The following is a 27,985-nucleotide window of genomic DNA, read 5'->3' on the forward strand; positions in this document are numbered from 1 at the left end:
CAGTTCCATTGTCGACATGGCGCTGGCGAGGTGGGAACACCAACTACGGAAAGAGCAAATCTCGTAAAAACATTACCAGAAAAAAAAAAACAAGGAAAATATTACATTTTCATACTTAAGACGGCAGTCCAAAATTTGGTAAGCAATCGCAACATTATTTTGATCAGAACTTATTTGTTCTCTGTGAATTTACTTGGCTTTTCTAAACTTGCTTGAGTAGCAAACTTGCTTGTTATTGTCAAAATCTTTTTTGTTGTTGTTGTTGTTAATACATGACAAATTTTCAAAAGTTAGTTTTGTGCGTAGTTATGCTATTATAATTATCATGTTTTCACAAGTAGTAATATTTCCATAGCCTAAGGGATTGATTACAAACAGCATTTATGTACATGTGCATGAGGTTAAATTCAGAAAACTAGATCGCTAAAGTGATGTTTAGAGGAATTGAACAATACTTAACACAAAAGACAATGTATATTTTAAACTATTTAAGAAATATTAAGAAACGTAAGGTATGATTTGAAGAGCAAAACTGTAGGTAACTTAGCGGAGGCACAGTTGTGTTTGTGAAGAAGTGATTCACACATTCCACGTAGCCACAGAAGAACAAGAGCTGCTGTTACACGAGTTTCCTTTACTTCATCCTTACCTGTGATGTGGACTGAAAAAAACTTACAGAACATGTCACTTTTTAGCTATGGAGTCTACAGAAACATATTCCTCTATTAAAATGAACTTTTGTGAAGGGGGAAAGTTGTCAGACTGGAAAAGTTAAAAAGGGAATATATAGCCTATATATATCAGTAGCCTACCTATATGGTTTGGAGTCAAGACAATAAACGTGTGTTGTGTAGTTTTTACTTGTGTAGTAGTTATCTGCAGTGTTATAGGTGAACTGTATAAGATGATATATTTTATTTAAAAGGTTTAACGGCATTATCAACAATTAGTTATTTGTTGACCAAAACCGTGTTTAGAATTTTTATTTTTCACATTCAGTTTCGTGATTTTTGTGGTTTGTTCTATGTTTGAAATTTACTAGAAAGCCTATAATAGACTGTTTAATGACCAGTTCAATTGCGATAACTAACCCATATATTGTGACATTTTCTGCTACTGGGGCATGTATTCACAAAAGTTTTTTGGTGAAATTTAGCTGTATCCTTTCAATAAAGGAGTTTTTTTTTGTAGCTATTGAAATTGACTTAGAGAAATAAATTGACCTGCACTCTGGTACCATGGAGAACTTTTAACATCTATGGAAGAACCTTTTCATTCCACAAAAGGTTCTTTATAGTGGAACAAGGTTCTTTAGATTGTTGCACATTTTAAAAACTATGAATTTTTTTTTTTTAAGAACTTTTGACTGTAAGATTCTTTAGGGAACCCACAATTCTTCTTTGGCATCACTGCAAAAAAAAAAAAGCCTTTTGGAACCTTTATTTTTAAGAGTGTGGATAAATTGTCACTGCAGTGACAACTTTAAATTCTGTTACCATCTTGAGGGCTAAATCACATGAGTGCATGTGAGGCTGTGATATTTGTATTTTGCAGACACATCTGTGCGTTTATCAAAGCAGAGTGGATTCTTTTATATTTTTACTGTTACCTATAGATACCATATGGAACGCCTTGACTACAGACAGATATCCCTTCTCTGTTCCATGCGGTTATGTGAAGTATGATGCATCATATTCTACGACAACGCCTTGGCTTGGCTTTCATATCAGTTTTAGATGGGTGTCCCTTTAGATGAGTTGAGTGTGTGAGCCCAGTCAGCGGTGGTGTTCATTGGCAGCTTATGTATAAAACTCTGTTTAGTGACGCCCCAATATAGCCACAAATATGTAAAAGTGGATTTAAAACAATTGAATGTTCCATTCTGTTTCTATTTCTGACATATCTAAGAAAAGGAGCCTGTTGTAACCAGGGGCTGTCCTCCTCCCACACGCAAAGGCTGGACTGAAGGCTTGTGCACATCTGTGTTGCTCCAGTTCTTGCACGGGACCCAAACATCTTTTATAACTCTCGGCTTGGCTCAAATGCAGCAATCACGTGTGACTGCTTTTTTCATTCATGTGAAAGCTAGCATAACATTTGTACTGTCGAAAGATGTTGTAGAAAAACCTACTTGCACAATCAGTTTGACAAAAACACTATTACGGTAATGGAAAGAAAAAAAGAAAAGTATCGTGGCAAGACCATGTTTTTGTTCATGTTTTGTTCTTTGAACTACCTTGTAGTTCGGTGTGGTCGGTGTATGATGTTCAATACTTTACAAATGTTTTGGGTCAGTCAGATTTTTTAACGTTGCTGGAAGAAGTCTCTTAAGCTCACCAAAGAAAAATACAGTAGCCTAAATATTGTGAAATATTTTTACAATTTAAAAAAAACTTTTCTATTTTAATATACATTTTAAAATGTGATGCAAAGCTGAATTTTTAGCATCATTACTCCATCTTCAGTGTCACATGATCCTTCAGAAATCATTCTAATATGCTGATTTGCTGCTCAAGAAACATTTCTTTGTATGGTCAACAGTTGGCCTGCTAAATATTTTTGTGGAAATGATACATTTTTTGAGGATTTATTTTTTGATGAATTGAAAGTTCAAAAGAACATTTATTTGAAATGTAAACAATTTTACTGTCACATTTAATGCAACCTTGCTGAAAAAAATGCATGATTTAACGTTTATCGTTAACACATTTTCTGCCAATTTATGGCTTGATATTGAATATTTAATTGTGCATCCTAATTTCACATATTTTTACATTTATATTACCTTTTCTATCATCTAATACTAAAATGAATCTCTAAAAACAATGACCAAATAACACTGAACGTTAAATGTAATCTTTACCAAATCGTACATAATGTTTTGATGTTTATATTAACTTTTGATTGATTTTTGTTTGTAGGGTTTCTAATTAATTTAGCAGAAATAGTATAGAATTTGTTAGAATTTTCTTGATCCAGATATTATATCAGCATTTACTAGAAAGCTTGGCATGCATATTTATTTATCAGATGAGCATGTGCTAATGGGTCCATTAAAAATGTCTTTCCCATGACTTTCCAACATGCTTCTATGCTTGCTTTAGCTTGACTTGAGGCAAGTTTGCTGGCTTACACGGCTCGCCTGCCATAAAGGCTTTTATTTCTGTTGAGATGAATGACCCGAAGGCTGCTATTTTTCTCCAGCATGTGCCAGCAGAGGTTTTTCTGTCAGTCAGTCAGAGCGGTTCAGAGAGGGATAGTAGCTAATGCGGCTCAAAGAGTGTGTGGTGTGGATAAAGTTCATACACACAATGCCCCTCAGGTGCCCGACTGATGGATTTGAAAGGCCATTCGAATTTTTTCCCCTTATTCTCACTCTCATGCTCATATTCATAACTTTTTATACTTTGCCATCTTGAGCCCTTTTTAAGAAAAAATATAAAAATACTAATATATACACTTTCCAAAAACAGAATTGACTGCTTCCTTTTGACCATTGCTCTTACATACTTGTGTTCTGCGAGTCTAGGAAAATGTTTTCAAACAAAGGACAGGCTTCATTATAGTTTTGTTCCCTTAATGTCATTATTGGCATGATTTCTCCTAAGATTTGTTCCAAGCATTGTTGAAACACATACTTCAAGATCGATCGACCTTTGTCTGTGGTTTTAAACTAGCGTTTTGCACATGCATAAATAAATAGTCTTTTTGTTAGATCTGAACCTAGAGTCTTGATATTTCTGTTTCACTTCATACGATTTCTGAGAGGAAATATGAGGTTCATAAAGAGCATGTTATCGCTTTTTGCAGGCTGGAAGCCACCATGTTCTCGCCATGAGAGGAAATTTCAGTCATGCAAAAATCTACAATGCAAAGCAACCTGTGCTTAGCTTGTGATTGAGTCTATGCTGCGTGGTTGTTAGCTCACAACAATCTTGGTTGTAATGATGTATGCTCTATAGCAGAATTATTATAATTAACTGAATCTAAAATAAAAACCATAAGAAAAAGTTGTTGCCTGAATTTTGAAATAAACCTGAACTGAAATGAAATGAAAAATATATATATAAAACGTATTTTATTTCAGCTGCTCTTGCAACATTTCTCATTTTGATTTAGTTTGACTTGATGTACAAAAATAACTACAAAAAAAAAAAAACATCTATATCGACATTTTTAAAAACACAAAATTACTAAAACTTTCAAATTAAAATGAAAAGGGAAAATATAGGCTATATAATGAAACTCATTCAAAATATTAACTCAAACTATAATAGTATCTCGGCGACACTAAAATAACACTAGGCTAAATAATGATATTAATGTAGATAGACAGAATTGTTTAGAAACGTGCTGAAAAAATTGCACCGAATCTCGCTGTGTGAACGTGATGTTTGGATAACACACCTTTTGTAGACATAACATGAGGCTCCACACAAGTTTTTGATTTGTTTTTTTACATAAACGTTTAAGTTAACCGAATGAAACTGCATAATAGTTTGGACTTTAGTCTTAAATCAGACAAATATTTTAACAACTAAAATTTTTACATGGCGAATTAGTTTACTCCTTGATTTTATAACATCTTTGAAAACTCTGATTTTGTTTGATCCACTTTTCTTTTGACAGAATGGCTACCGTATGTTCACAGTCAGTGTGTTTGGGATTGAAGAGCTTATTTACTAACTAGTGAGGCTCTCAAATCCAACTGTATATATCAGCAGATGGGGCGGATGGGTTACCTCAGTCCCCTTCTCTAACTTACAGTGTGGCCTTGTAATGTCTGTAACCATAGCGACAGGATACTTTTTTTTAAGGTACATTTTTTTTGTTTTTTTTGTTTAGTTTTGCAACTATCCATAAAAAAACAAATTCTCACTTAAGGCCCTTTCACTCCAAGGTCAATAACTATAACAATAATGATAAAGATATAGTTTTAAAAATCATTCTAAATATAAAAGAATAGCAGAGTCCACAGCACGACTATAACGATAATGACACCGAGAAATAATTTCAATGGAATCACTTTCAGAGCGATTCTTTCCCAACTGATGAACGATAAAAACATCCAATCAGAATCCCTCCTACTTTAAAGAGCTCAAGCGGCAGATGACATACCTGAATGATATCATCCACTGGTGTAGACACACATTTAGTTATCTTTATAGTTATCGTTCTTGGTTTGAACGGGCCTTTATAGCACACTTTCCGTACTTTTTGATCTGTATATTAACCTTTGGCCTGGTATGTTTGTGCATTGTGGAAGAGAGCTTCAACAACACTGTTGAATGGGATATCAGAACATGACAGGGTGTCTCTTCACCTCCTTGTTTTGAGGATTAAAACTGAGAGAATGCTGCCGCTGTATTCTCGGGCCATGAGCCAAAAGGGCCTAACAATGTGTCCCCGCTAGTCCCCCAACAAAGTACCCAGTGTCCCCTGCAGCAGCACAAGCTCTGTGCCAATAATTGAAATAAATGGCTCAGTTATTCTTTAAAATCTGTGGTTAATGGTTGGAGCTCGACTGCGTTACCCAGGGAACAGCAGAGAGCTGAGAACCAGCCAGCCTTTCACCCAAAGGATGTGTTCTGCGCTCTGGAACCACCATATGGAGAGACCCGTTTCAGATAAATACGCATTTAGATACAAACATCATTGGGAAGGTTGAGAAATATAGTCATTTCAATAAACGCTCATGTTATTCGGCATTGATATTTTTGTTATTCAACCATAAAACCTCATGCAAAATCGTTTCTGTGCTCACATCAGTGTTAAAGCTATTGCAAATCATAAATATAAAGTTGAAATAAAATAGTATATAAAATTTTTTATTTATTTTTAATTTTTTTTAGAAATGTTGCTTTGGCAACTAACTGAATTAAAATAAGTTGAAGTGTTTAACTGTTTAAAAAAACTAATAAAATAATAAACCTAAATAGTATAATACTTACTAAAACCAAAATAAAATTAAAGCTAAATAGAAATAAAAAATTAAAAGACAAATAAAAATGACCAAAGCACATAAAATAACTAGGCTAAAACTTATATTAAAATTACTAAAACTAAAAAAATAAAAATATGAATAAATACTTTAATATAAATAATACTAAAATAATTCTAGTAAACATTTATCTGTACATTCGGCCTCTGTATACAGAATGTTATTCTGTTCATCCGATCTGGCTCTAGATTGTTACAATGACCAACAACTGACATTTTTTGTGTCCATGTAATACTTTCCTGAGAGTTTAAAAACATTACTTATATCTCAAACCAGCAGCCCATTCGCATCGCTTTCTTTCTTATTGAGTGCCTAAGCCATCAGAAGGTTTCTATTAATGCATTTAGAGATGACTGAAATGCATTTTATGCTGTCGAGTGTCGACTGTAAAATTTGTTTTGCTATTTTCCCTTTATGCAGGATTAACAGTGTTGAACAAGATGATGTCTGATGCCAGTGACATGTTGGCAGCCGCCTTGGAGCAAATGGATGGTATCATAGCAGGTAAAGCTTTTTTATATTTACATTAAACATACAAAATTTGAAATGAAACCTCTATTCCAAATGCATCTGTCCCTCCACATTTAAATCTATTTAATAATTAAAATTAAAATAATTCACTTCACATTGGTGAATTTGTTCATTCTTTCCGGAGTGGAAATATTCTGCAGTGGTACAAAGAAAATCTCAGACTCATTTCATGAAATGACATTAGTAGGCTGACCAAATGGTTTGGCATATGAAGTAATTCATCACTGGTTTATTATAAGACTGACATTTTAAGTTGGAGTCGCCGGTCTAATCACATGATTTCCTGAGGTTTCAGCAATGAAAGCATTTACTCTGACCTGGTTCTGATTTCAAGATTTGAGTGGTTATTCACCCGCAGCATGTTTTATTATAAGGTCATGCTATCTTCTACCCCATAGTACATGATAATTGTGTCTTCTATAGTGATTTAAATTGTGTAGCTAAATTGTCTGAATAAAATGTGATCGACTCCATGGTATTAATGTTTGTGATATGGCTATGTTGGGGTTTAAGTAGAAACCCTTTAAAAGTTCACTCTTTCATACAATAAAATTAAAATCCCCATTCACCACTTTTATTGTTTTTTCGTTGGCATTCAGGCTCCAAGGCTCTGGACTACTCCAATGGCATCTTTGATTGTCAGTCCCCAACATCGCCCTTCATGGGCAGCTTGCGAGCCCTGAACTTACTGGAGGACTTGAGGGGTGTTCTGGAGCTTATGGACACTGAGGAGAGAGAGGGCTTGCGTTGTCAGATCCCAGACTCTACCGCAGACAGTCTGGTGGAGTGGCTGCATGGTCACCTGGTGCGTACGCCACATTCCAGAACCCTGGAATTCACCGCGTCTACTGTGTGAACATGAGCTAACATACTATGTGTTGCCATGTTGTAGGGAAGCGTATGGTTATTTATACTTCCTATATTTATAGTAGTCAAAAAGCCTGCAGTCTATTTTCAATGATAGTCATATACGCTATGTGTTGGTCTGTGCCTATTGGAAGTATTTTCTGTTTCATGCTGGTATTGCTAGGCCTAGGCTGACCATTTTGATTCTGACGTAATAGTGGAACTTATTATTTATAGTATCATGTGCATTGGTTCTATTCATAATTAGGACTCTGCAGTTAAGTTTTGTCATTGCCTTAAGGTATTAGTTACGGCAATTCAAATAAACATTATTCTTGTGTGCCTTGTGTGACGGATTGAACAACTGCCAAGTGAAAGTCAAAACATAATACCATATTTAGTCAGTTTACATGGAGTATTATGTTCGTTCACCTAATGTTAACATTTTGTTGGCACAATAAATGGTGCATGAAAACCTTGAATATCAAGTGACCCTGTTTTTCTTAGTATCTCTGACTTTGAAAAGCAACTTAAAGTTAACTCCGACTTTTTCAAGACATCTCATGTTGGATTCCAAAAGTCTTTTTTTAATATATTCTTTTTCTATATATTTTTTTCTGACAGTCAAATGGACACATTTCAATCACCGGTGATGTTTACCAGGACAGACTTAATCGTCTTGAAAGTGATAAAGAATCCCTTGTGCTTCAGGTAACGTTATATTGACATACAGCACATTTAAAGGTTTGGGGTCGATACGATTTTTTTAACTGCATTTATTTTAAAAAATAGATTAATATTGTAAAATATTACTACAGTTTTAAATAACTCTTTTAAATTTTAATGTTATAAAATGTTATTTATTCCTGTAATAGCAAAGCTGTTTTTTTAGCAGCCATTACTCCAATCTTCTAATTCTAATATGCTGATTTGGTGCCCAAGAAGCATTTCTTATTATTATTTGTTTAAAACTGTTGTTTTAATATTTTTTAAATACATATTTTCTAACATTATACATGTCTACTGTCACTTCTGATCAAGTTGATGCATCCTTGTTGAATAACATTTTTAATTTCTTAATAAAATGTACTTTGATGGATTCCAAATAACGATTGTGGAGATAAGCAGACAGATAAGGCCTAAGTTAAATTTTCATCATTCTTTGAAGGTGAGTGTTTTGACGGATCAAGTGGAGGCACAGGGAGAAAAGATAAGGGACCTAGACCTGTGCCTTGATGAACACCGTGAGAAACTAAATGCCACTGAAGAAATGTTACAACAGGTGGGTTTAAAGATATTCCTTGTTTATTGGTGACATGGTCTGGTGGTTGGTTACATGTGCATTTTGCATGGTGAAATGAGCTGGGCGATAAAACGATAACAATAAGTATCGCAATATAATTGTCCTCGATAAAAACGATACACAGACAATGTATCCGCTCGGCTCTAAGTTCAAATGGCAGCGCAGTGCGAGCTTACTATAGCAGATGTGTTTACTTGGGCCACTGATTGGTCTGGGTTACGTGACCATTGAACAGCGATGTGAGATCCAGTGAACAGCGATGTGAGATCCAGTAAGAAGCGCCTGAACTGAGCGAAGAACACAAATGTCCCTGTGATTTAAACTAGTTTAAAGCCAGATGAAACAGCTATGAAAAACAGGGGAAACTCTGCACAACGATGCAGTCGGACGGCTTTTCAATCTACAAATCACAATCATTTGTGGCAGAAATGTGGTATATTCATACAAAATGTAATCATATTATTAATGTAGACATGTATTAAATGAGGATGGAATATAATTATAGTATTTATTTTTATGATTAAGCTATAGCATTTGTGCATTTATACTAAATGTATTTAGGCTACTGTTTTTCATACACATATAGTTACATTTTACCCTGTTAGTGAGGTGCAATAAGCGTGGTTTTAACTGTGGTTATCATGATCTAAATGTATGTTTCTATAGAAGACCATTGGTTAATTTTAATAAAACTCAAACAGTCAGAATATTTACCATTTTTACAGATGTTACAGTTTTTGTTAATTAAAACAAATTTACATCTGCATCCTAACTCATGCTACTACTACTGTTAACTTAAGCTACTGTCAAATGTACATTTCTAAGAGACAAACATGTAATATTAATATTGCAGCCTGCACTGCAAACTTTGCTGAAGATACATGCCATAGTCAGACAACACAAACCTTTTTCATGACTTGAAACCGTATCACCCATTAGCACATGCAAAACAAAGAAATACATTTTTCTATTAAGATATTTATTTTGTTAAGCAAAAATGACTGGAAAAGTGTAAAGAATTCAAAAACGTGAAATGTTTGTCATGTTATGACAATAAAGACTAGTTTAAAACCACAATTAACTTTCTGGTTTCTTCAACTTTCATTTAGGAACAAAAATCTGCCTTTAAACTTGAAAGAAATAAAGATGTGACATTTATCGTGATAATTATCTATATCGACTGATATGAAACATTTTATTATGATAATTTGTTCGCCATTTCGCACAGCCCTATGGTGAAGCTTATATACAGTCTATATTATTCATTTACTTCTTTACTGTCCAGTTATAGGCAAAAAGCCCACAAAATTAATGACTGCAGAATGTTCAATCGGGAACTCTTGTTCTTAGGAACTTTTATGCCGATCAGCCCTTGAGACTCAGAAGCTGGAGCTGATGGCTGAGGTTTCCAACTTGAAACTGAAGTTAACAGCCATGGAGAAACATAGACTTGATTTTGATGATCGATTCGGAGATAGTGAGGTAAGAAACATGCATACATGCATGAGAGAAATAATTGTGTAATGATGTCTTTGTTTGAAAATGTCAGTGGCTGTGCTTTAATTGTAATTGTAGTCATTGGTTAATTTGTCATTCTGCCATTGGTGCACAAAGCCCTTTTGTTTTGACCGCTTTAACATGTTGTTTGCTGGAAAGATGACATGAATGTTTGTTTAGAATTGTGATTTAGCAGTATAGCCAACCTTTTGTTTCTGTACAAGCCTGTAGCAGAAAGACTTGCATTCAACAATGCACTCTGTTAGTGCTCGGACATCTACCAATCACGTCATGTTCCGGGACAGAGGTCTGTTCCAGTACACTGGAATGTTGGGCTTTTAACTGTTCTCTGTTTTCTTTGCTTTCTGGGCAAAATGGCAAATGCAAAAACACCCTTTACCAGACACCATTTCCTCTACAAAATTGGTTGGGTGGCTACTTTTCTCTCTAGAAACTAGTCATTACCACAAAGGACTAGATCCCATTGTGGATGTATGGGAGTGGGAATGTTCCTCAGCAAGAGGGGTGTTGGGATCCATTGGAATGGTTTTCCACATTGGCGGTTTCAGATAAACCTGCCCCTAAACGGCACAAAAACAGAACAAACTATAGTTGGCTGCTTTACATGTCGTTCACAAATAGACTTTATGTCATAGTGGGCGAAACTCAACCATATTTTTTGCTTGTTAAAAGTCTAGCTACTTGACAGACTTTAGGAAGGGAATTTATCAAAATTCACAAGAATGTTTGCAACCACTGAGAAAAACCAGAGGTTTCGAAGCTTTAGCATGAAGCATGTCTCTTGTTTAGAGATCAGCCAGTCTCTTCACCTGTGTGTGTGTGTATAAGACCAGTTTTGTTTCCTTGTTGACATGCAAGACCCTTCAGTCCATTTTTTTGTGATTTGTGTTATCCATTTTTCCTAGAATATTCTTGAACAGAGATCTAAATTATTTATTGTTTAAACTGGCAAGTGTGTTTGGTCTAGGATAAACACATTTTTCAAAGATATAAATTATTTCGGCTGTTTCCTGTGTTATTTTGCTGCCACATAATTTACTGTCTCAGCAAGACTCCAGTTTCGGTTAAGACTGGGTCTATGATATGTCTTTCTAGATTTTGAAGAATTACCAGATATGTAATCTGAATTACTGAATGTATACTATTGTTCAAATGTTTTCGAAACCAGGGTGCATTTATTTGATGATATATTACGATGAAAATGGTAACATTGTGAAATATTATTACAATTAAAAATGACTGTTTTCTATTGAAATTTAATAACTATATTAAATATATTAAATGTATTCTGATTTTTCCTGATCACTGCTCAAGGTGGATGTATCTTTTTTTTAGTTTGGAGCATTCACTGAGTGTTTACAACTGGAGGCTGTTCTGTTGTTTATTGAATCATAAATCCATGGCTGAATGTTAGACATCCTGACAAAGAGCTTGAAAAGGCCTGAGTGTTGAATGGAAGCTTGTCACTAGATTCTTGATTTTTGCTCGTAAAGCATTTCTAAAGATTGAATACTTAGTCTGTTTGCTTAACAAACCATTTCAAATATGAGAAAAGGCGAATCTTTGAGGCTTCATGAATAGGAATATGGCTTTGATAATCTGTATGCATTTAGAAGGGCCTTATTAATATTATTATTATTATTATTATTATTATTATTAGGTTCCATGCATTAGCTTCCCTCCTTTATTGAAACTGTGTGAAATTGTGTAAATTGTTATTTTATTTTGATGGTAATCAACAGCATACATATGCAGTCAATAGGGTTTAACTTAAACCTATTATTTATTCATTTCATAGTTAATTTTTACATTATTAAATTCATATTAATGATGGAGATTGTTTGCATTTAAAGACTTTTCTTTCTTTTTAGGGTTTGATTTTGGAGATTAATGAACTGAGATATCGAATTTCTGAGATGGAGAGTGAACGGTTACAGTATGAAAAGAAATTGAAATCAACTAAGGTGAGTTTCAACACTAGTTTCTTACTATTCAAAAAAGTACTTGATGTTTTCATTTTTAAGCTTGCGTAGGGTTTTCTCTACTGCTCTTGTCTCTCTTGCATAACCTGTCACTATTCTTGTTATCTTTAAGTGTCTATTTTCCTTTTCCTCCTTGGCTAACCTCTCTGCCGCTAGTCGCTAATGGCTAAACTCTCTAGCCTGAAACTCAAAATGGGCCAGATGCAGTATGAGAAACAGAGGAAGGAACAAAAAATCCAGGAACTTAAGGTCGGCATACCTCAGGGTGGTTACTGCTTGTGGTTGTGACCCAAAGACCTTTTATTTAGTTATTGTTGCACTGTAACTTTGCGTTCAGGCACTTTTATTGAAGCCTGAAGTATAAGCATTTACTCATATACAACAATGACATTCAGTGTTTCTTTAGAGTCCAAACACATTCCAGGGCCACTGTTGAGTGTATTCTCTCATATCATTACAGAATTAAACTTTTAATCGTCTTGAGAGCTCTATAGTAGCTCCATAACCCTCCATTATACACCATTTAAAGGGTACAGACAAAGTTCTCATCTAATTTGAAAGCTGCTCTTTAAATCTGCCCTCTTCTCCAAGCAGTGGCACCAGTATAAGATCTCAGCATGTTTAATTAACCACAAGTATGCTTTAGTGTGAGGCTCTACGTGATGTTTAAGCTGAGAGGGCTGAATTTCAGACTGCTTTATAATGCAGGAGAAGCTATTTCTGTCGCTACTTCCTACTGTAGCATACTGTTAAGCCACACGCTTCAAAAAGCTCAGTGTGAGGTTTGCATAAATGTGCTACTATATATTTTTTGTGTGTGTGTGTTATAAACGTCTCTCCCACCTTGACCATGCTTTGAACTCTTGAATGAAGTTCTTGAATGTGACCCTGATTAGTTGTAGACTGATTTGAGTCAACACTTTGTGATACAAGATAATCCAATAAACTTGCATGCTGGGCCAATTAACACATTTTATCAGTCATATTTAATAGTAAAAGAGTACATTTTGTATAAAGTGTTTTAATTTCAGAAATTGTTTCTGGTTTTATGTCAGTCATATATTATGAAAAATATGATTATTATTTATAATAATAAATATTATTAATATAAATATCAGTATTAATAATGATAATAATATTTGTTTATATTACAAATATTATTATATCTGTCTTGCTGAGACAGAACTTTCATTTTGCATGTGCCGTGTATTGAACTCTCTTATAGTAATTAGTAGCTGCATGGTTTGGTGTTACTGGGCTTTTAACCTGTTAACTTTGTTGGTGGTCCAGGCTTTGGATTCAGCGTTGTGAGGTCTGTGTGTTTTAATGTTCAGGAGGAGCTGGTTACGTTGAGAAGGCAGGTTGATGGGAGAGATGGTGATCTGAGGAGGCTTCAGGATGAGACGGGGACCAGATCCCCAACGCCTGCAGGCCTAGACGGCACAGAGAGAGGTGGGTCATGTAACATAATCACAGCGTTGCCTGTCCCAGCATGCCCTTCAGTCATTATGCTAGATCTGTGATGTTGTACTGACTAATTTAAAACAAAAACTGGAGTAGATCAACTTAATCAGTTGTTATTACATTCATTAATTATTATTTTTTTACTTTCTTTACTTTTTTATTGTTTTATTTTTTTAAACTTTTTATATTGCTTGACATTTGCTTTTATTTGTCTATTTAGACTTTATTTATTGTTGTTGTTTATGTCTTTTTCTATGTAACTTGTTACAGAATACATTTAATATCATTACTCTATCTTAAACAGTTTTCCATACTGAGGAAACATTAAAAAAGAGGCTCAAAGAGAAACGTAAGGGGACTCCATGTCTGCCTTCTACACATTCACCCTTTTTCATTTTTTAATCTTTGTACTATTTTTGTCCTCTTAGTTCTCTACTTCCTGTGCCTGCATGTTTGGGCATGGTACTCATGAAGCTTGCTTTTCTATGACACAAAGCAGTGCAAATTACAGACTTACAGGAAGTTAATGAATTTTAAAATAGCAGTTATTAGGTATAGGAAAGGGCCTGAAATTAACACTCGCCAAGCGCCAAATACGAGTTGGCGAATGGCAAGTATATGAAACGGTGTCAATGGCCGGTAACATTTTTATGAATTCTAACAATACAGTGTCGTAAGAACATGAACAAACATTAGCGACACTCAGAACAGTTGACGGGTCAGTGCTGCATCGCCACAAAAGTTTAATCCTTGCCAATTGAAATATTCAAGTGCAAGAAGATGCGAAAGGGAGCTCAATTCGTTACTCGCACACTGTGGGAAGTTTTCTGTGCCTCAACATTTGAAGCACGTCTCCAGAAATCAGCGTCTCTGACAGTGCACAAATACTTAATTGAGCTCTTTTTCACAACTTATTGCGCTTGAAAGAACACATTCACACAATGTATCCTAGTTAACATAGTCGGTTGTGTATTAAGTGAATGTAAATAATTGAGAAAGAAAACGCTCGTGTACAGTATCAGTATACAGGATCTGTGCAGTTCTTAAAGGGACAGCATCCTAATAATCCTGCTGCTGTCTGTGTCGTTAATGTTAATCAGACAACAAAAGGCAAAGAGAAAATCACTCACTGCTCATGTCTGAATAAACTTTTTTTAACTTTAATAAGCATTAATCTAATTTATAGTTGAATTTATACGGTTTTGAATTTTGATTAAAATATTTATGGCCGGTAAATTTTCTTAAGTCACCGGTCATTGGCAGGTGTGGCAAAAAGTTATGTTTTAGATACAGGAAACGAGTAATAAATAACAATCCTTTCTTATATTGTAGCCCTGACAAGAGTCAGTTTGTGGTCGCCATCTGGCATGTCACATTTACATGATTGTCTGTTTGTTTCTTTTCTGTCACCTCCTACTTTAACACCTCCTGTTCCCCAAAGCTAGTTTCTTCACCTCACTTCCTCTCTTCCCTCCATTATCAGCAGTTGACCGTAACCCTTGTTCACACTCCCCGTGACCTCACAGGCTGGACGTCCACCCTTATCTGTGGCTGTATACTCTCATGTTTAATCCCAACAAGCTCCTCCTCGCTTCTGTTATGTACATTTCTCATATATATCACAGAAGGTCACTGTTGTATTTCAGCTCAGTGTTTCTGTCTAGAGTTTATGTGATGCTAAATGTCAGGCCTGAGGCCTAATGTTTCTTTGCCCTTTAGTGTTATGAAATTGTCTTTAGTTTACTAAGCCTGTGCTTTGCAGATATGGAAGTACAGAGGATGAAGAAAGCAATGGAGTCGTTGATGGCGGCAAATGAAGAGAAGGTAGTTTTGGGTCAGATGTTTCCCATTGCTTTTGAAAATCTTAACATTTAATGCTGATAATGATGCTTTGTGTAGGATCGCAAGATTGAAGAGTTGCGACAGTCACTCATGCGTTACAAGAAAGTGCAAGAAATGGTCATGTCAGCTCAGGGGAGAAAAGGTGATTTATTTTACTAACTTTTAATAAAGGGATATGAATGAAGTGCATTTATCGCTCTGTGTTATTTTAGTATTATTTGTAAACTATTTATTAATTGTTTTCAATTAGCTTTTATTTTTTTATATTGAGTTTTTATTTTAATTTAAAATTTAGTTTAAGATTAGGAATTTTGTTGTGTACTTCTGTTATTTTATTAGGTTTGGTTTTTAAACATTTATATTTAGCTTTTATTTTTATTATAGTTTTAGTGCAAGTAATTTAGTACTAATTTATTACAGTTAGTTGACAAAGCAACTTTAAATTGTTTTTTTTAAGATGAAGTTTTTATATATATACTACTTTATTACAGTAAAGAGAAACACCATGTGGACTTTCCTTTACAGGGGGGAAAAATCATAATATGAGGGGGAAATTATTATATTATATGACATTATATTATACTTTATTATTTAATACTGTATTATGAATGTGACCTTGACATGGTTTCTAGATTATACTACATTATATTAATTACATTATACTATTATATAGTACTATACTATGTTATACTATATTACATTACACTTTATTATATAATACTGTATTATGAATGTGTCCTTGATATGTTTTATAGAGATTCAACCAATTAGTTAAATCCCATAACATGTTGTTGTTAAGTGACAGGCTGTATTTGCTCTTATGGTGCTGAGTGTCGTGTTCCCTAGCTAATGATCTGATCTCCCTCTTCTCCTGTCTTTTTCATCAGATAAGGTCAAAGACGGAGACAGTGATGAGAGCAATAGCGACAGCTCCCTCTCCATGTCCACCGCCCTCTCCGTTTCCATGGACACAGAGAAGTCTCTGCTCGCTTACACAGAGGAAGTTGCTGTGAGGGGTCAAAATGAGGTACACATTTTTTTTTTCAGACCAACAGAATTCATATATAATTTCCCTCGAGGTTATACCATTCACTTTTGGTGGTTAATCTAATATTTAGTTTTGCCGTTCCTAATTTGAAATCACTGCACTGCAAGTTCGTGCAAACTGTAATGTTCTTCATTTAGAGCAACACAGGCTGACTGACAGTTCAGCAAAGTTTTTTTGATGGTGTTTTTTGTTTTTTTTAGGCTAAAAGCACAACTGAACATTTGTAATACATGTAACATGTTAACCTGTGGCTAATACTGTCACTGACGATCTGAGTTTCAGATAGTCACTTATCATGGAGTGACTATTTCTTCAGATATTACTGTTCAGAAGTGATGGATCATTGGAATGAGACGTATGCAGTAGGATTTCTCAAACTTTTTGAACCAAGGACTCCCAAAACTGATGTTAATGAAATTTGACATTCCTGTTATCAGTGTTATTTTAATGTTATTTATATACTATTATAGTATTTATTAATATTGAATTAGTTTATTTTTATTTTTATTTTTATTTTTAATTTTAATTTTAATTATATTTAATTTAATTTAATTATTTATTTTAAATTTTAGTAATTTTATGTGCTTTTACCATTTTTATCTGAAATAAAATAAATCAAGGCTAAATAGAAATGTTTAAAAACAAACAGTGCTTAGTCAACAGTTCTAACTTTCATTTAATTTTCTTATATTTATATTTTATTTTATTTCAGCTTTTTTTCAATTAATAAATTATTTTAATAGTTTTATTGAACAATAACCACTCCCTTTAATACAAAAATATGCATTATTTAAATAGTAAATTATTTATATATTATGAAAGGTGTGCAAACTGTAGTACTGTTGTAAAATATAGAAAAAATATTACTGATGTTTTACTGCAATACAGTATTGAGAAACACTATGGAGACTCAGAATATGTAATAAGTTAAAATGTACTTTGTCATAAAAATAGTCAAAATGCAAAACAAAAAAATCCTTAATAAAAAAGCCTAATCAAAATGATTTAATTTAATTATAGTATATAAAATATTGTATTTTTATGCTTGAAAAGTTGTTTGAGGTGGACCTCCATGGGTCTGCATTTTGAAAAAATACTGTTATAGAGAATTTACTGTTGTGAATTTTCCTTTGCATATTCTCTTCATATGTAGGCGACTACATTTGTCAGTACATTCCAAGTGCCATCGTTCACAGTATCATCCCCAGACAAAGCAGTCAGCGATTCAGTACTGGAACACATGCAGTCATCAAGGTACAATCTCAGATCAGTACATTAAAACACACATTGTGTCTGCCGAGGCTGTTTTTTCATGCAGGCTTCTCATCTGACAAACTCTGGACAAGCAAACATTCGTTCATACTGTATCATAGCTGTGACTGTAGGTTTACATCCCGAAGCATCCCATCTATGTCACAGCATACTAGCTAAGCATCCCATTCTTCATGTTGCACCTCCGAAGCTTTTCCTTTCTTGTGTTTTTATGATAGCATCCTCCTTCCTTCATGTTGCACCTCCGAAGCTTTTCCTTTCTTGTGTTTTTATGATAGCATCCTCCTTCCGTCCTTTGAAATGCCTTTGAAATGAAATGAGTTCATTACTGTCACCTTCTTCATACCATCTCATCATTCTAGGGTGTTTTATAGTGTCACTTTCTCACTTTTAGCACATCAGTGTATGTCTGTCTATACACCTCACTGCTTACCCATCATGCTTTGCCACCACCTCTGCATCCCAATGCTTGTGTGTGTGTCCTTTGTAGTGATAAAGAGTGTCAGGAGCCAACACAATCACAGGAGACCCCATTACATGAGAGTCCCGAGTGAGTATGAGTGTCTGGTGGAGTTCGGTTACAACAGTCGCACATTTTGAAATGCCAGATTTTGGGTAACCTGAAATGCCACTATTATTGTGAAACTAAGTGTGTGTCTGACACCTTAACATGGTGATTTGATACCTCGAAGATGCCACTTATGAACATCTGTATGTTGGAAATAGTGATGGTAACAATGGCTTTTCATGTTTTAGAACATCAGAGGTCACAAAATCAGCAAGCCAGGACAACCTCGATGGAAAAGCCAGTGAAAAGGTGAATTTCAGACTTAACTTGAGAAATATATATATATATATATACACACACACACACACACACACACACACACACACAGTGTAATTGTGAGGATTTAAAGTAAGATAAACAATTTCTATTTTGCCATTTTAATTATAGTGGCCATTGGCAGTAGATCGGAGACCAGAAGAGGTTATTCTATTCTATTCTATTCTATTCTATTCTAACATTATATTATAATATTAACTGAATCCTTTTTTATATTGCATACATGAAGTTATTTGAGGTTTCTGAAATATTTTCTTTCTGTTCTTTTAGAGCAAAGCTTTTGATGAGTACAACAAGATTACAACTCTACCACCCAAATCCCCATGCTCTTCTTGTACTGCTGAGGATGACAGCTTCGGCACTAGGAAGATGAGATCTTCCTTTGGACGAGGATTCTTCAAGATCAAGGGAGGGAAGAGGACTGCTAGTGCCCCTAATTTAGGTGAGAGTATCTTTCTTCTAGATAAATATGCCCTTGGTCTGATAAAGTTTCACTGTGATCAAAAAAAGACAAACGTTTGGACATACAGACTTTTGACTTTTAGACTAAATAGTTCATGAGTCAAACATATGCCTGGTACTGTATGCATCTGTTTTAGTAGTAGTACAGACACTCATTTATTGGCTAGACCTGCTGTATGGCCTCTCCAGAGAAAGGTGTGTTTTTTATTTCTTTCACGTCTTGATTTTGCTTTTGGGGTCTACTAGTTTTTCTATATTATTACTGTTCAAAAAACATTATTTCTCACATTTTATATTGTTGCCCCTTTACTGTGTATACGTTGGGCGGGAATTATTTAAATGAGAAATATTGTGACGTGTACTTCCCAGAAGAAACAGTTCTTACTAATATAGAAAATAACTCTTTGGAGTGGACTTTTTACTTTGTAACTTTGCTGACCTTTTTCATGCTCAAACAGCAACATTACACAAAAAAACATTATAGGTTAGGTCTCTTTTTAAGCAGATTTATAGTCATACTTGAGACTCAAGGGTGCTTAATTACATTGTTCAGTTGCTATATGAACACAGATATCCAATAAGTATTTTTTTGATTTTGAAAATGATTGTGATGATCTCTAACATATTGTAAACACATATTTTCAGAAAGACAGACTTTTTAAAATCAAGCTTGAATGAAACTAAAATAAACTAAGCAATTTAGGAGCAAAGTTTATTTTCATTTCTTTACTTTATAGCAGGAGATGATATTAAATGAGGTAATTAGGGTTTTTTAAGTCCTCTTGTCAAAATAATAGTCTAAATAGACATGTTTAAACATTGAGCTCTTGTGGTAACCAGCGTGAGCCCTTCGAGATGAAGAATATGGAGGTTCTGTCCTCATCGCATGTTATTTTGTGACCAAATTACCCAGCATTTAAATATTCAGACCACATTCTCACAGCTCTATATATGTGCCCTTCACATCTCTAGACTACAGTAAGAATGTACATTCAGGCTGCATTTAGTGCCATTCAACTACAGAGATGTTATTACTTCCATTGTGTTAACTTGAATGTCAGCATGTGAATTTGTTCCATGGTTCCACTCCTAAAATAAACCCAATCCAGTTGTTCTTCAGTCCAGACGAGAAGTCATCTGCAATCTTGCCCCATGATGCTGATTCCAGTAGTTCAAGGAATACGCTGTCATTGTTGGGCTTTATTTCTTTTGAACTTCCTGTTTATTCATGACATTTTTACTGCTCTGGTCTCCAACTGAACAACTGCATTGTTTTTTCTTCCTTCCCATAATCCTCAGTTTATTTGATGCTTGACTAACCATGGAATTGTGGGTAATGTGTTATGCTGTGGTGACAACAGGTCTTGTGTATGTGTTTGTTTGCACAGCTGAGACTGAGAGGAACGGCACTGACCATCTGGATCTGGCAGGCATGCCGCAGAGGTCAGCTGACAGTGACAGCACACACACTCTCCCCATTTCCCCGGAGGGCAAGAAAAAGTCTAAAGGAATCAAAGCACTCTTTGGAAAGTGAGTGAAACGTGAAACAGAGATGCACTATTGGATGCTTTGGATATCCAGCATATTTCATATCCTAGCAGTGCCGTTAAATAAAGCTATTAAAAATTGTTTTTGTTAATTTGAGGAAAAGCAATAAAATAAAGCATTGAAATTAAATAAAGTATTAATTAAAAATTAAAAAACTTAAACAAAAATGAGACATGTTACCTTTGTAACTAAATAAAAATAGGTTTAATATAAATATAAATATTAAAAAGACTAATAAAAATGAAATGCACATAACAAATTAATAAAATCTAAACTGAAAATATAAAAACAAAAGCTAACTGAAAATATGAATAAATACTATAATAGTATATACATATTAATCTATTTTATTTATAGTATTATTTTATTGCAGTTTTCATTATTACTTAAATACGTCCAAGTCACCTTTTTTACAAACAACACCCTAAATGTAGCAATATAAATTTATATTTTTATATACGTGTGTTTGTTTTATTTTTTTTTATATTATTTTAGATAAATGTGGAAAAACTTTTCTGTCAAACTGTCATTTAAAGCATGTAGTATCAATAAATCTGTAATCTGCTCAGTTTGAGATGAACATGATAAAAATGACTTTCTCCTCTTCTTTGAAGACTCAAAAGAAGTCAATCAACCACATTCAACTTGGATGATAACCTATCAGAGAGTGAGTTTAAACGGGGTGGAGTCAGAGCCACAGCTGGGCCCAGGCTGGGCTGGTCACGTGACCTGCAGAACACCAACAGGTCAGTATTCACAGCGACACAGATCAGCAAAGATCTGCTGTTGGTAAAGACACCTTGTTGACAGGTTCATATGCATGTGGCTTGTTCCGCTAGTTGTTGATTTTTTGGTTCAGTTTCTCATTAAAAACTCATTTATTTTGTTATCAAAGTGACATTTTGTAGTACATGCCGTGTAAGACGTGCTTGTTTGTGTTTTCCAGCGAGTTGGATGCTCCGTTTGCACGCTGGTCCCGGGAGCAGGTGTGTGATTGGATGCAGGAACAGGGACTGGGGTTGTACGTGAGTTTGGCAAGGCAGTGGGTTTCCTCCGGCCAAACACTCCTGCAGGCATCCCAGCAGGATCTGGAAAGAGTGAGTTCTTATGACTCTGAATCAGGATGAGATATATAGTGGAGTCCATACTTCTGAGACAACATTTAAACCTGGTAATAATCAGTTTTCCTTCTGAAGTTCATGTTTAAGGACTGTTCTGCCCTCTCTATGCAGGAGATGGGAATAAAACACCCTCTCCACAGGAAGAAACTCCAGCTGGCCCTGCAGGCACTGGGCTCAGAGGAAGATGACAACAAGGGCAAACTAGACTACCACTGGGTGACAAGTAAGGAATTGATGTTTATTTATCCACAGTATGATAGATTGGTTAGTTAAATGATTGTTAAATTAAGGTTAACACTCAGATTAAATAATTTTCTTGATTGATTCATAATTGATTGAACTGTGTTTGAGTTGCTACCTCTTTCCTTCTGTTCTAGGGTGGCTTGATGATATCGGCCTCCCGCAGTACAAGACTCAGTTTGACGAGGGACGTGTGAATGGACGGATGCTTCACTATATGACTGTGGTTAGTCTTTTTCTCAGTCATTTCATAAGGTTTTAATCATTGAATAAAAGGTTGAACTAGCTTGCAATATACGCTACCATTAAACATTTTTTGAAAGAGAAAGGGTCTCTTATTCTCGGCAATGTTGCATTGATTTGATCAAAAAGTAATGAAATATTTTTACAGTTTAAAATGATTTTAATATATTTTAAAATGTAATTTATTCCTGTGATGGCATTACTCACATACTTACCTGATGTCTTCAGTGTTACATGATCCTTAAGAAATCATTAAAATATGCTGATTTGGTGCTCAATAAGATGTTTCCTATTATCATCAAGGTTGAAAACAGTTGTGCTGCTTAATATTTTTGTGGAAAATGTGGAGGAAAATTAGGAATATAAAGTTCAAGAGAACAGCAATTATTTGAAATTGAAATAGATGTTTTTTGTAACATTTATAATGTGTCCTAACTAATAAATGTATTTATTCATAAATAAATATTATTTTACTACCCCTTAACTTTTGAATGGTATTGTAATAAGACACAAGTTGTTTGGTTCATTGAGTAGCATTGGCTTTCATAGGAAGGTTGCCAACTAGTGGTAGAATTTTAGTAATGTTGTTTTTCTCCCGCTAAACAGGATGACCTGTTATCTCTGAAAGTGGGCAGTGTTTTACATCACCTCAGTATTAAGAGAGCCATCCAGGTGCTCCGGCTCAACAACTATGACCCCAACTGTCTACGGCGACGACCTTCAGATGAGGTAGGAAGAGAGACTAAACTCTAATTTGTGCTATCCTGTTATGTACTTGTACTTGCAATCCTTATGCTCACCATAATTTCAGAAGGAGTGGCTGCGGTCCGTTGACCTGGCTGAATATGCGCCCAATCTGAGGGGCAGTGGAGTACATGGAGGACTGATGGTGAGAAAAGTCTATGTACTAGTTTAGATTATTGGTTGAAATGGTTAAAGCTGTACTCGTAAGAGAAAATTTGTAAGTTAAAAGCCTGCAAGAATCCCTAAAAGGGATAGTTCACCCAAAAATGAAAATTCTGTCATCATCTATTCACCCCCAATTTGTTCTTAACCTAAATGAGTTTCTTTCTTCTGCTGAACACAAAAGAAGATATTTTGAAGAATTGTGGTTGATGATAGCCACTGACATCATAGTATTTTTTTTTTCCTACTATGGAAGTCAATGGCTACTGTCAACCGTTTGATTAACATTCTTCAAAATATCTTATTTTGTGTTCAACAGAAGAACGAAACTCATACAGGTTTGAAACAGCATAAGGGTGAGTAAATGATGACAGAATATGTAATTTTTAGGTGAACTATTCCTCAATGCGCCTATATATATATATATATATATATATATATATATATATATATATATATATATATATATATATATATATATATATATATATATATTCAGGTAGGGGGCGTTATTACGCATCTCCTGATCAAAATACATGCGAAGAAGATGCAGAAACTAACGATATCTTATGTAATCATATGCATACCGTATGTAAAATAACGCAATCACAGACATTAAATAGCCTATAAATCAAAATTGCCTAATGTCACTGAATGAATTGTCGACCCAGGATGAGCTATAGGACTGTGAAGCTTTAGAGGTGTAGATGGACTCGATCTACTCCATCTGTGTTTTGTTCATCGTTCTGAATCCGATCCAGATGTAGTCTTAGACAAAAACTTTATTTTCTCAGCTTTTTGCTCAAAATGTTGCTTTTTTATGAAACTTACCCATATTCAAGTGTTGAAAAAAAAACCCAATGTCAGACAGTGTTACAATTAGAAATACAACTTAAATTTCTACTATGCAGCAGCTCACTCTAGTGTGTTCATGGTTTTATTCGAGTCTGACCTCAACGGACTTGACAGAAGAAATGAACTGGATATTTCCTTGTCAAATAATGCGAAGCCACATATCACATCTACCTATTATGTAATCGCCACAGACCAATAGTAGTTTGAAGGTGTTTACCAGCATTTCGAACTCCCGAAACAAACTCCAAATGAACTTAATTTTCGGCATGATTTTGGTCAAAATGACGTTGCAACAGATCATTCTTAAATTTCGCTGTAAGTATATCGTTCCCCAGGTTGCTCAAGTGGAAATGTAGTTTAAATGAAAGCATCCACAAAATGACGAACTGTGCTTATCAAACCACATTTAGAGAAAACGTTTGCTTTTGTTGCTCTCAACCCAGCCTCTTGTGTAATTGAAAGTGCAAGTTTGTTCCTAAGAAATGGGTCTTTTTTTCTTTGTTTCAGGTGCTGGAACCTCGCTTTAATGTGGAGACGATGGCTCTGCTGCTAAATATTCCCCCCAACAAGACACTGCTGCGGAGGCATCTGGCCACTCACTTTAACCTGCTGGTGGGTTCTGAGGCCCAGCAACTCAAACAGGAGTGTTTAGAGAACCCAGACTACATCTTACTCACTGCCACTGCTAAAGTCAAGGTAAGATGCAGAACATCTCCAAGCAATTTACTACAGAACTGGCATGTGATTCGTTCAATTTGGAGTATAAACATACGTTTGTGTCTGTCTCAATTTTAGCCGCACAAGCGGTTTGGTAGGAAGAAGAAGCAAGAGGAAAATGAAGAGTATGTCTGTCCCATGGATGTGGAGATGCCCAAAGGACGCAGCTTCCAGAAGGGCTACAGAGGCATGGAGCTCCAGATCTATGATGATGACCTAGATCGATTCGACCAGGTAGTGCTGGTGCATGATGTCTGCTGGTCAAAAATTCAGGAATTTCTCATTGTTAACATTAAATAACTGCAAAATACATGGAAGACTCACTGAATAATGTGTCATTTTAACTGCAATATTTTAAATAATTCATATAAATAATAAAGGGCTTCTTTCAATGTCTTTGAAGGAAGCCTCTTATGCTCACCGAGGGTAAAAAAACAGTAATATTTTAAATATTATTACAATTTAAAATAAAATAGCATTTTCTGTTTGAATGCATTTTAAGATTAAATAAATGTAAGAATTTATTCCTGTAATGCAAAGCTGAATTTTCAGCATCATATGATCCTTCAGAAATCATTCCAAGATGCTGATTTGCTGCTCAAGAAACATTTCTTATAATCAATGTTGAAAACTGTCATGTTGCTTTATGTATTTGTGAAAACCATGATGATGATTATGTACGATCTTTTTTTTTTTAAAGAACAGAAAAAATAAATGAATACTTTTATTCGGAGCAAGGACGCATTAATTTGATCAAAAGTGACTGTAAAACCATTTAAAAGAATACTGAAGATTTCTATTTCAAATGAATGCTGTTGTTTTGAACTATTCATTAAAGAATCCTGAAAAAAATACATCATGTTTTTCGCAAAAGTATTAAGCAGCAAAAACATAGATATGTAACACTGATAATAATAAAAACCATTATTAATAATTGAGCATAAATAATAATTATTGAGCATATTAGAATGATTTCTGAAGGATCATGTGACACTTAAGACTGAAAATTCAGTTTTGCCATCACAGAAATATTTTTTATATATTTTAAAACTTTAATTATATTTTAATTTATTATTAAAATATATTTCAATAGAAAACAGTTATTTCAATTTCACAATATTACTCTTTAACTATTTTTGATCAAATAAATGCAGTTTTTTTGAGCATAAGAGACTTAAAGAAAAACTTTTGACCGGTATTGTAAGTTGAGTTGACAAATCAATAGTCAAGAACCTTAATCGAATAATTACATACAATGAATCAGCCATTCATTTAATCACTAACACCTTTATGGCTTTGTTCTTCTTTGCATTGTTTTTTATCCAGATGGATGACTCTGAGGGGACAGTAAGGCAGATCGGTGCTTTCTCTGAGGGCATCAACAACTTAACGGTAACATGCAGCTGCACATCTGGTGTGTGTGTGTGTGTGTGTGTGTGTGTGTGTGTGTGTGTGTGTGTGTGTGTGTGTGTGTGTGTGTGTGTGTGTGTGTGTGTGTGTGTGTGTGTGTGTGTGTGTGTGTGTGTGTGTGTGTGTGTGTGTGTGTGTGTGTGTGTGTGTGTGTGTGTGTGTTTTCTTGAGCCTAAATTGTGTGTCATGTGTTTTGTACTCAGAGTATGCTAAAGGAAGATGAATTCTTCAAGGAGATCTCCACACCATTTCCCAATGCCAGCTTAAAGGATGATGACTCCAACGTGTGAGGGCACTGCAGGGAGCGTCTCACCCCTAGTGCTGCTGTTTTAATCGGAAGTGACTGTGCCAATTCCTCTGCCAACACCTCCATCTGAATGCCAAATATATCAATCACAGCCACGTCAACTCATCAAATCACCATTTTAAAGTATTTCAATTGCCTTTCAAGAACATTTTGTTGAATTAATATGTCTCCCGAAGGTAGATGGAAGACTATCTGCCCTGTTTTTTAATCAGATTGTTAGTTGTCATTTTTGTTTTTGTGGATCGATATGATATGAAAAGCAGTCCTACTGTAGTTTGCTGGTCTGAAATAAAATCTGTGACAGGTTTGTGCCAGTTATGGTGGCAGAAGAGCACAATGACACTTTCAGTCAAAATCAAAGATATATTTTATTAAATTGTTGATAGATTGAAGTTGTACATTGCCAATATTGAAACTAGCATGTATCATCAATATTTGAAATGAAAGTTCTAGGTCCAGTCTTAAACATAAATGGTGTTTTTTCTTTTCTTTTTTCCTGTACAATTTATAAAGCCAGTACATACATCAATACTGCATATGTTTCACACATTTGCATGCAAAACTCTGTACAATATATTTTACATCCAGTTCGTAAAGGTTTGCATGTTATTTAAGTCTCATTTGGATAAAATATTTGTTACTTTAATGAAAGGTCATTGTGAATTATTTTTACACTGCTGCAGTACTTTAAGGATAGCAATAATGTTCTCGTTTATGGAAATGCTATCATGTAGCATGAATGAATCTTTAATACAATACTGGCATGTGCACAAAATTGTAAGCAGCTGAAAAATATATTTAAAATATAGTGCCACTCATAACAATTTCAAAGTTACATGTTTGTACTTCGTTGACTTTTGCTCCTTTTCAAAGGTGAATAAAACATTGAAAGCATGCAGGCTTTGTTTGTTATTTGCGTGTCAATTAGTAAATTCTATAACCAATGGTTTATGACTTGGCAGAGCAGAATTTCTTAAGAATGAAGTATGTATAACGCACTTTGAATGCACATTCTTGCATAAATTTACAAGCTAACTATTTCACTAAGAGTAACATTGCTGCCAAAATAAAGACTCTAGTTCCCATAGCGATTTTTTTTTCTAAAATACAAATGAGGCTTTTGCTTTGTAATTTTAAATTACATAACCCTTTGCAATATTTTAGCGGCATTTCTTATTTCTTTTTAATAGCAAATACAGTAACTATTACATGCTGTTACATTTTTTAAGCTATTTTGTGTAAGGAACTGTATAAGTTGATAAACAGCGCCATCTGTTGGACAGTCTGTAAATAGTTGCTTGCTAGCATTTTATAAGGAGTCCGTGTTCTTTCCCTTTGATCAAAAATCAAAATTGATATAACTTGCTTCCATCATGCTTTCAATGTCAGGTTTGAATCAGGTTATATAGTATCCTGTTTTTTCTTTCAGTGTTTAGAAATAAACGAATGAATTGAAATCAATCCTTGTAGGCCTACTTCATGTCAACAATGTTGACTTTCCTGTGTGCTATTCTTTGTCTTATTG

The 27,985-nt window shown here is 34.6% G+C and overlaps 1 protein-coding gene across 1 annotated transcript; it reads left to right on the top strand.

Moving 5' to 3' along the window:
- On the top strand, positions 1–27,352 carry ppfibp1b (PPFIA binding protein 1b). The gene is given in 28 exon segments (XM_077193468.1): positions 1–138; positions 6,422–6,505; positions 7,132–7,337; positions 8,003–8,089; positions 8,547–8,660; positions 10,032–10,163; positions 12,071–12,163; positions 12,338–12,430; positions 13,516–13,633; positions 13,950–13,994; positions 15,408–15,469; positions 15,545–15,629; positions 16,375–16,514; positions 17,689–17,789; positions 18,298–18,357; positions 18,564–18,624; positions 18,922–19,093; positions 20,502–20,643; positions 21,276–21,407; positions 21,608–21,758; positions 21,894–22,005; positions 22,160–22,248; positions 22,872–23,021; positions 23,077–23,154; positions 24,534–24,722; positions 24,822–24,977; positions 26,070–26,135; positions 26,357–27,352. Coding segments are annotated over 27 exon segments (2,985 nt in total). The 5' UTR covers positions 1–138; positions 6,422–6,441; the 3' UTR covers positions 26,444–27,352.
- Positions 27,353–27,985: the final 633 nt, after the last annotated feature.

This window comes from Siphateles boraxobius, unplaced genomic scaffold (genome assembly GCF_051911475.1).
Source record: "Siphateles boraxobius isolate OS27281-9 unplaced genomic scaffold, OSU_SipBor_1 31, whole genome shotgun sequence".
NCBI classification, from domain to species: domain Eukaryota; kingdom Metazoa; phylum Chordata; class Actinopteri; order Cypriniformes; family Leuciscidae; genus Siphateles; species Siphateles boraxobius.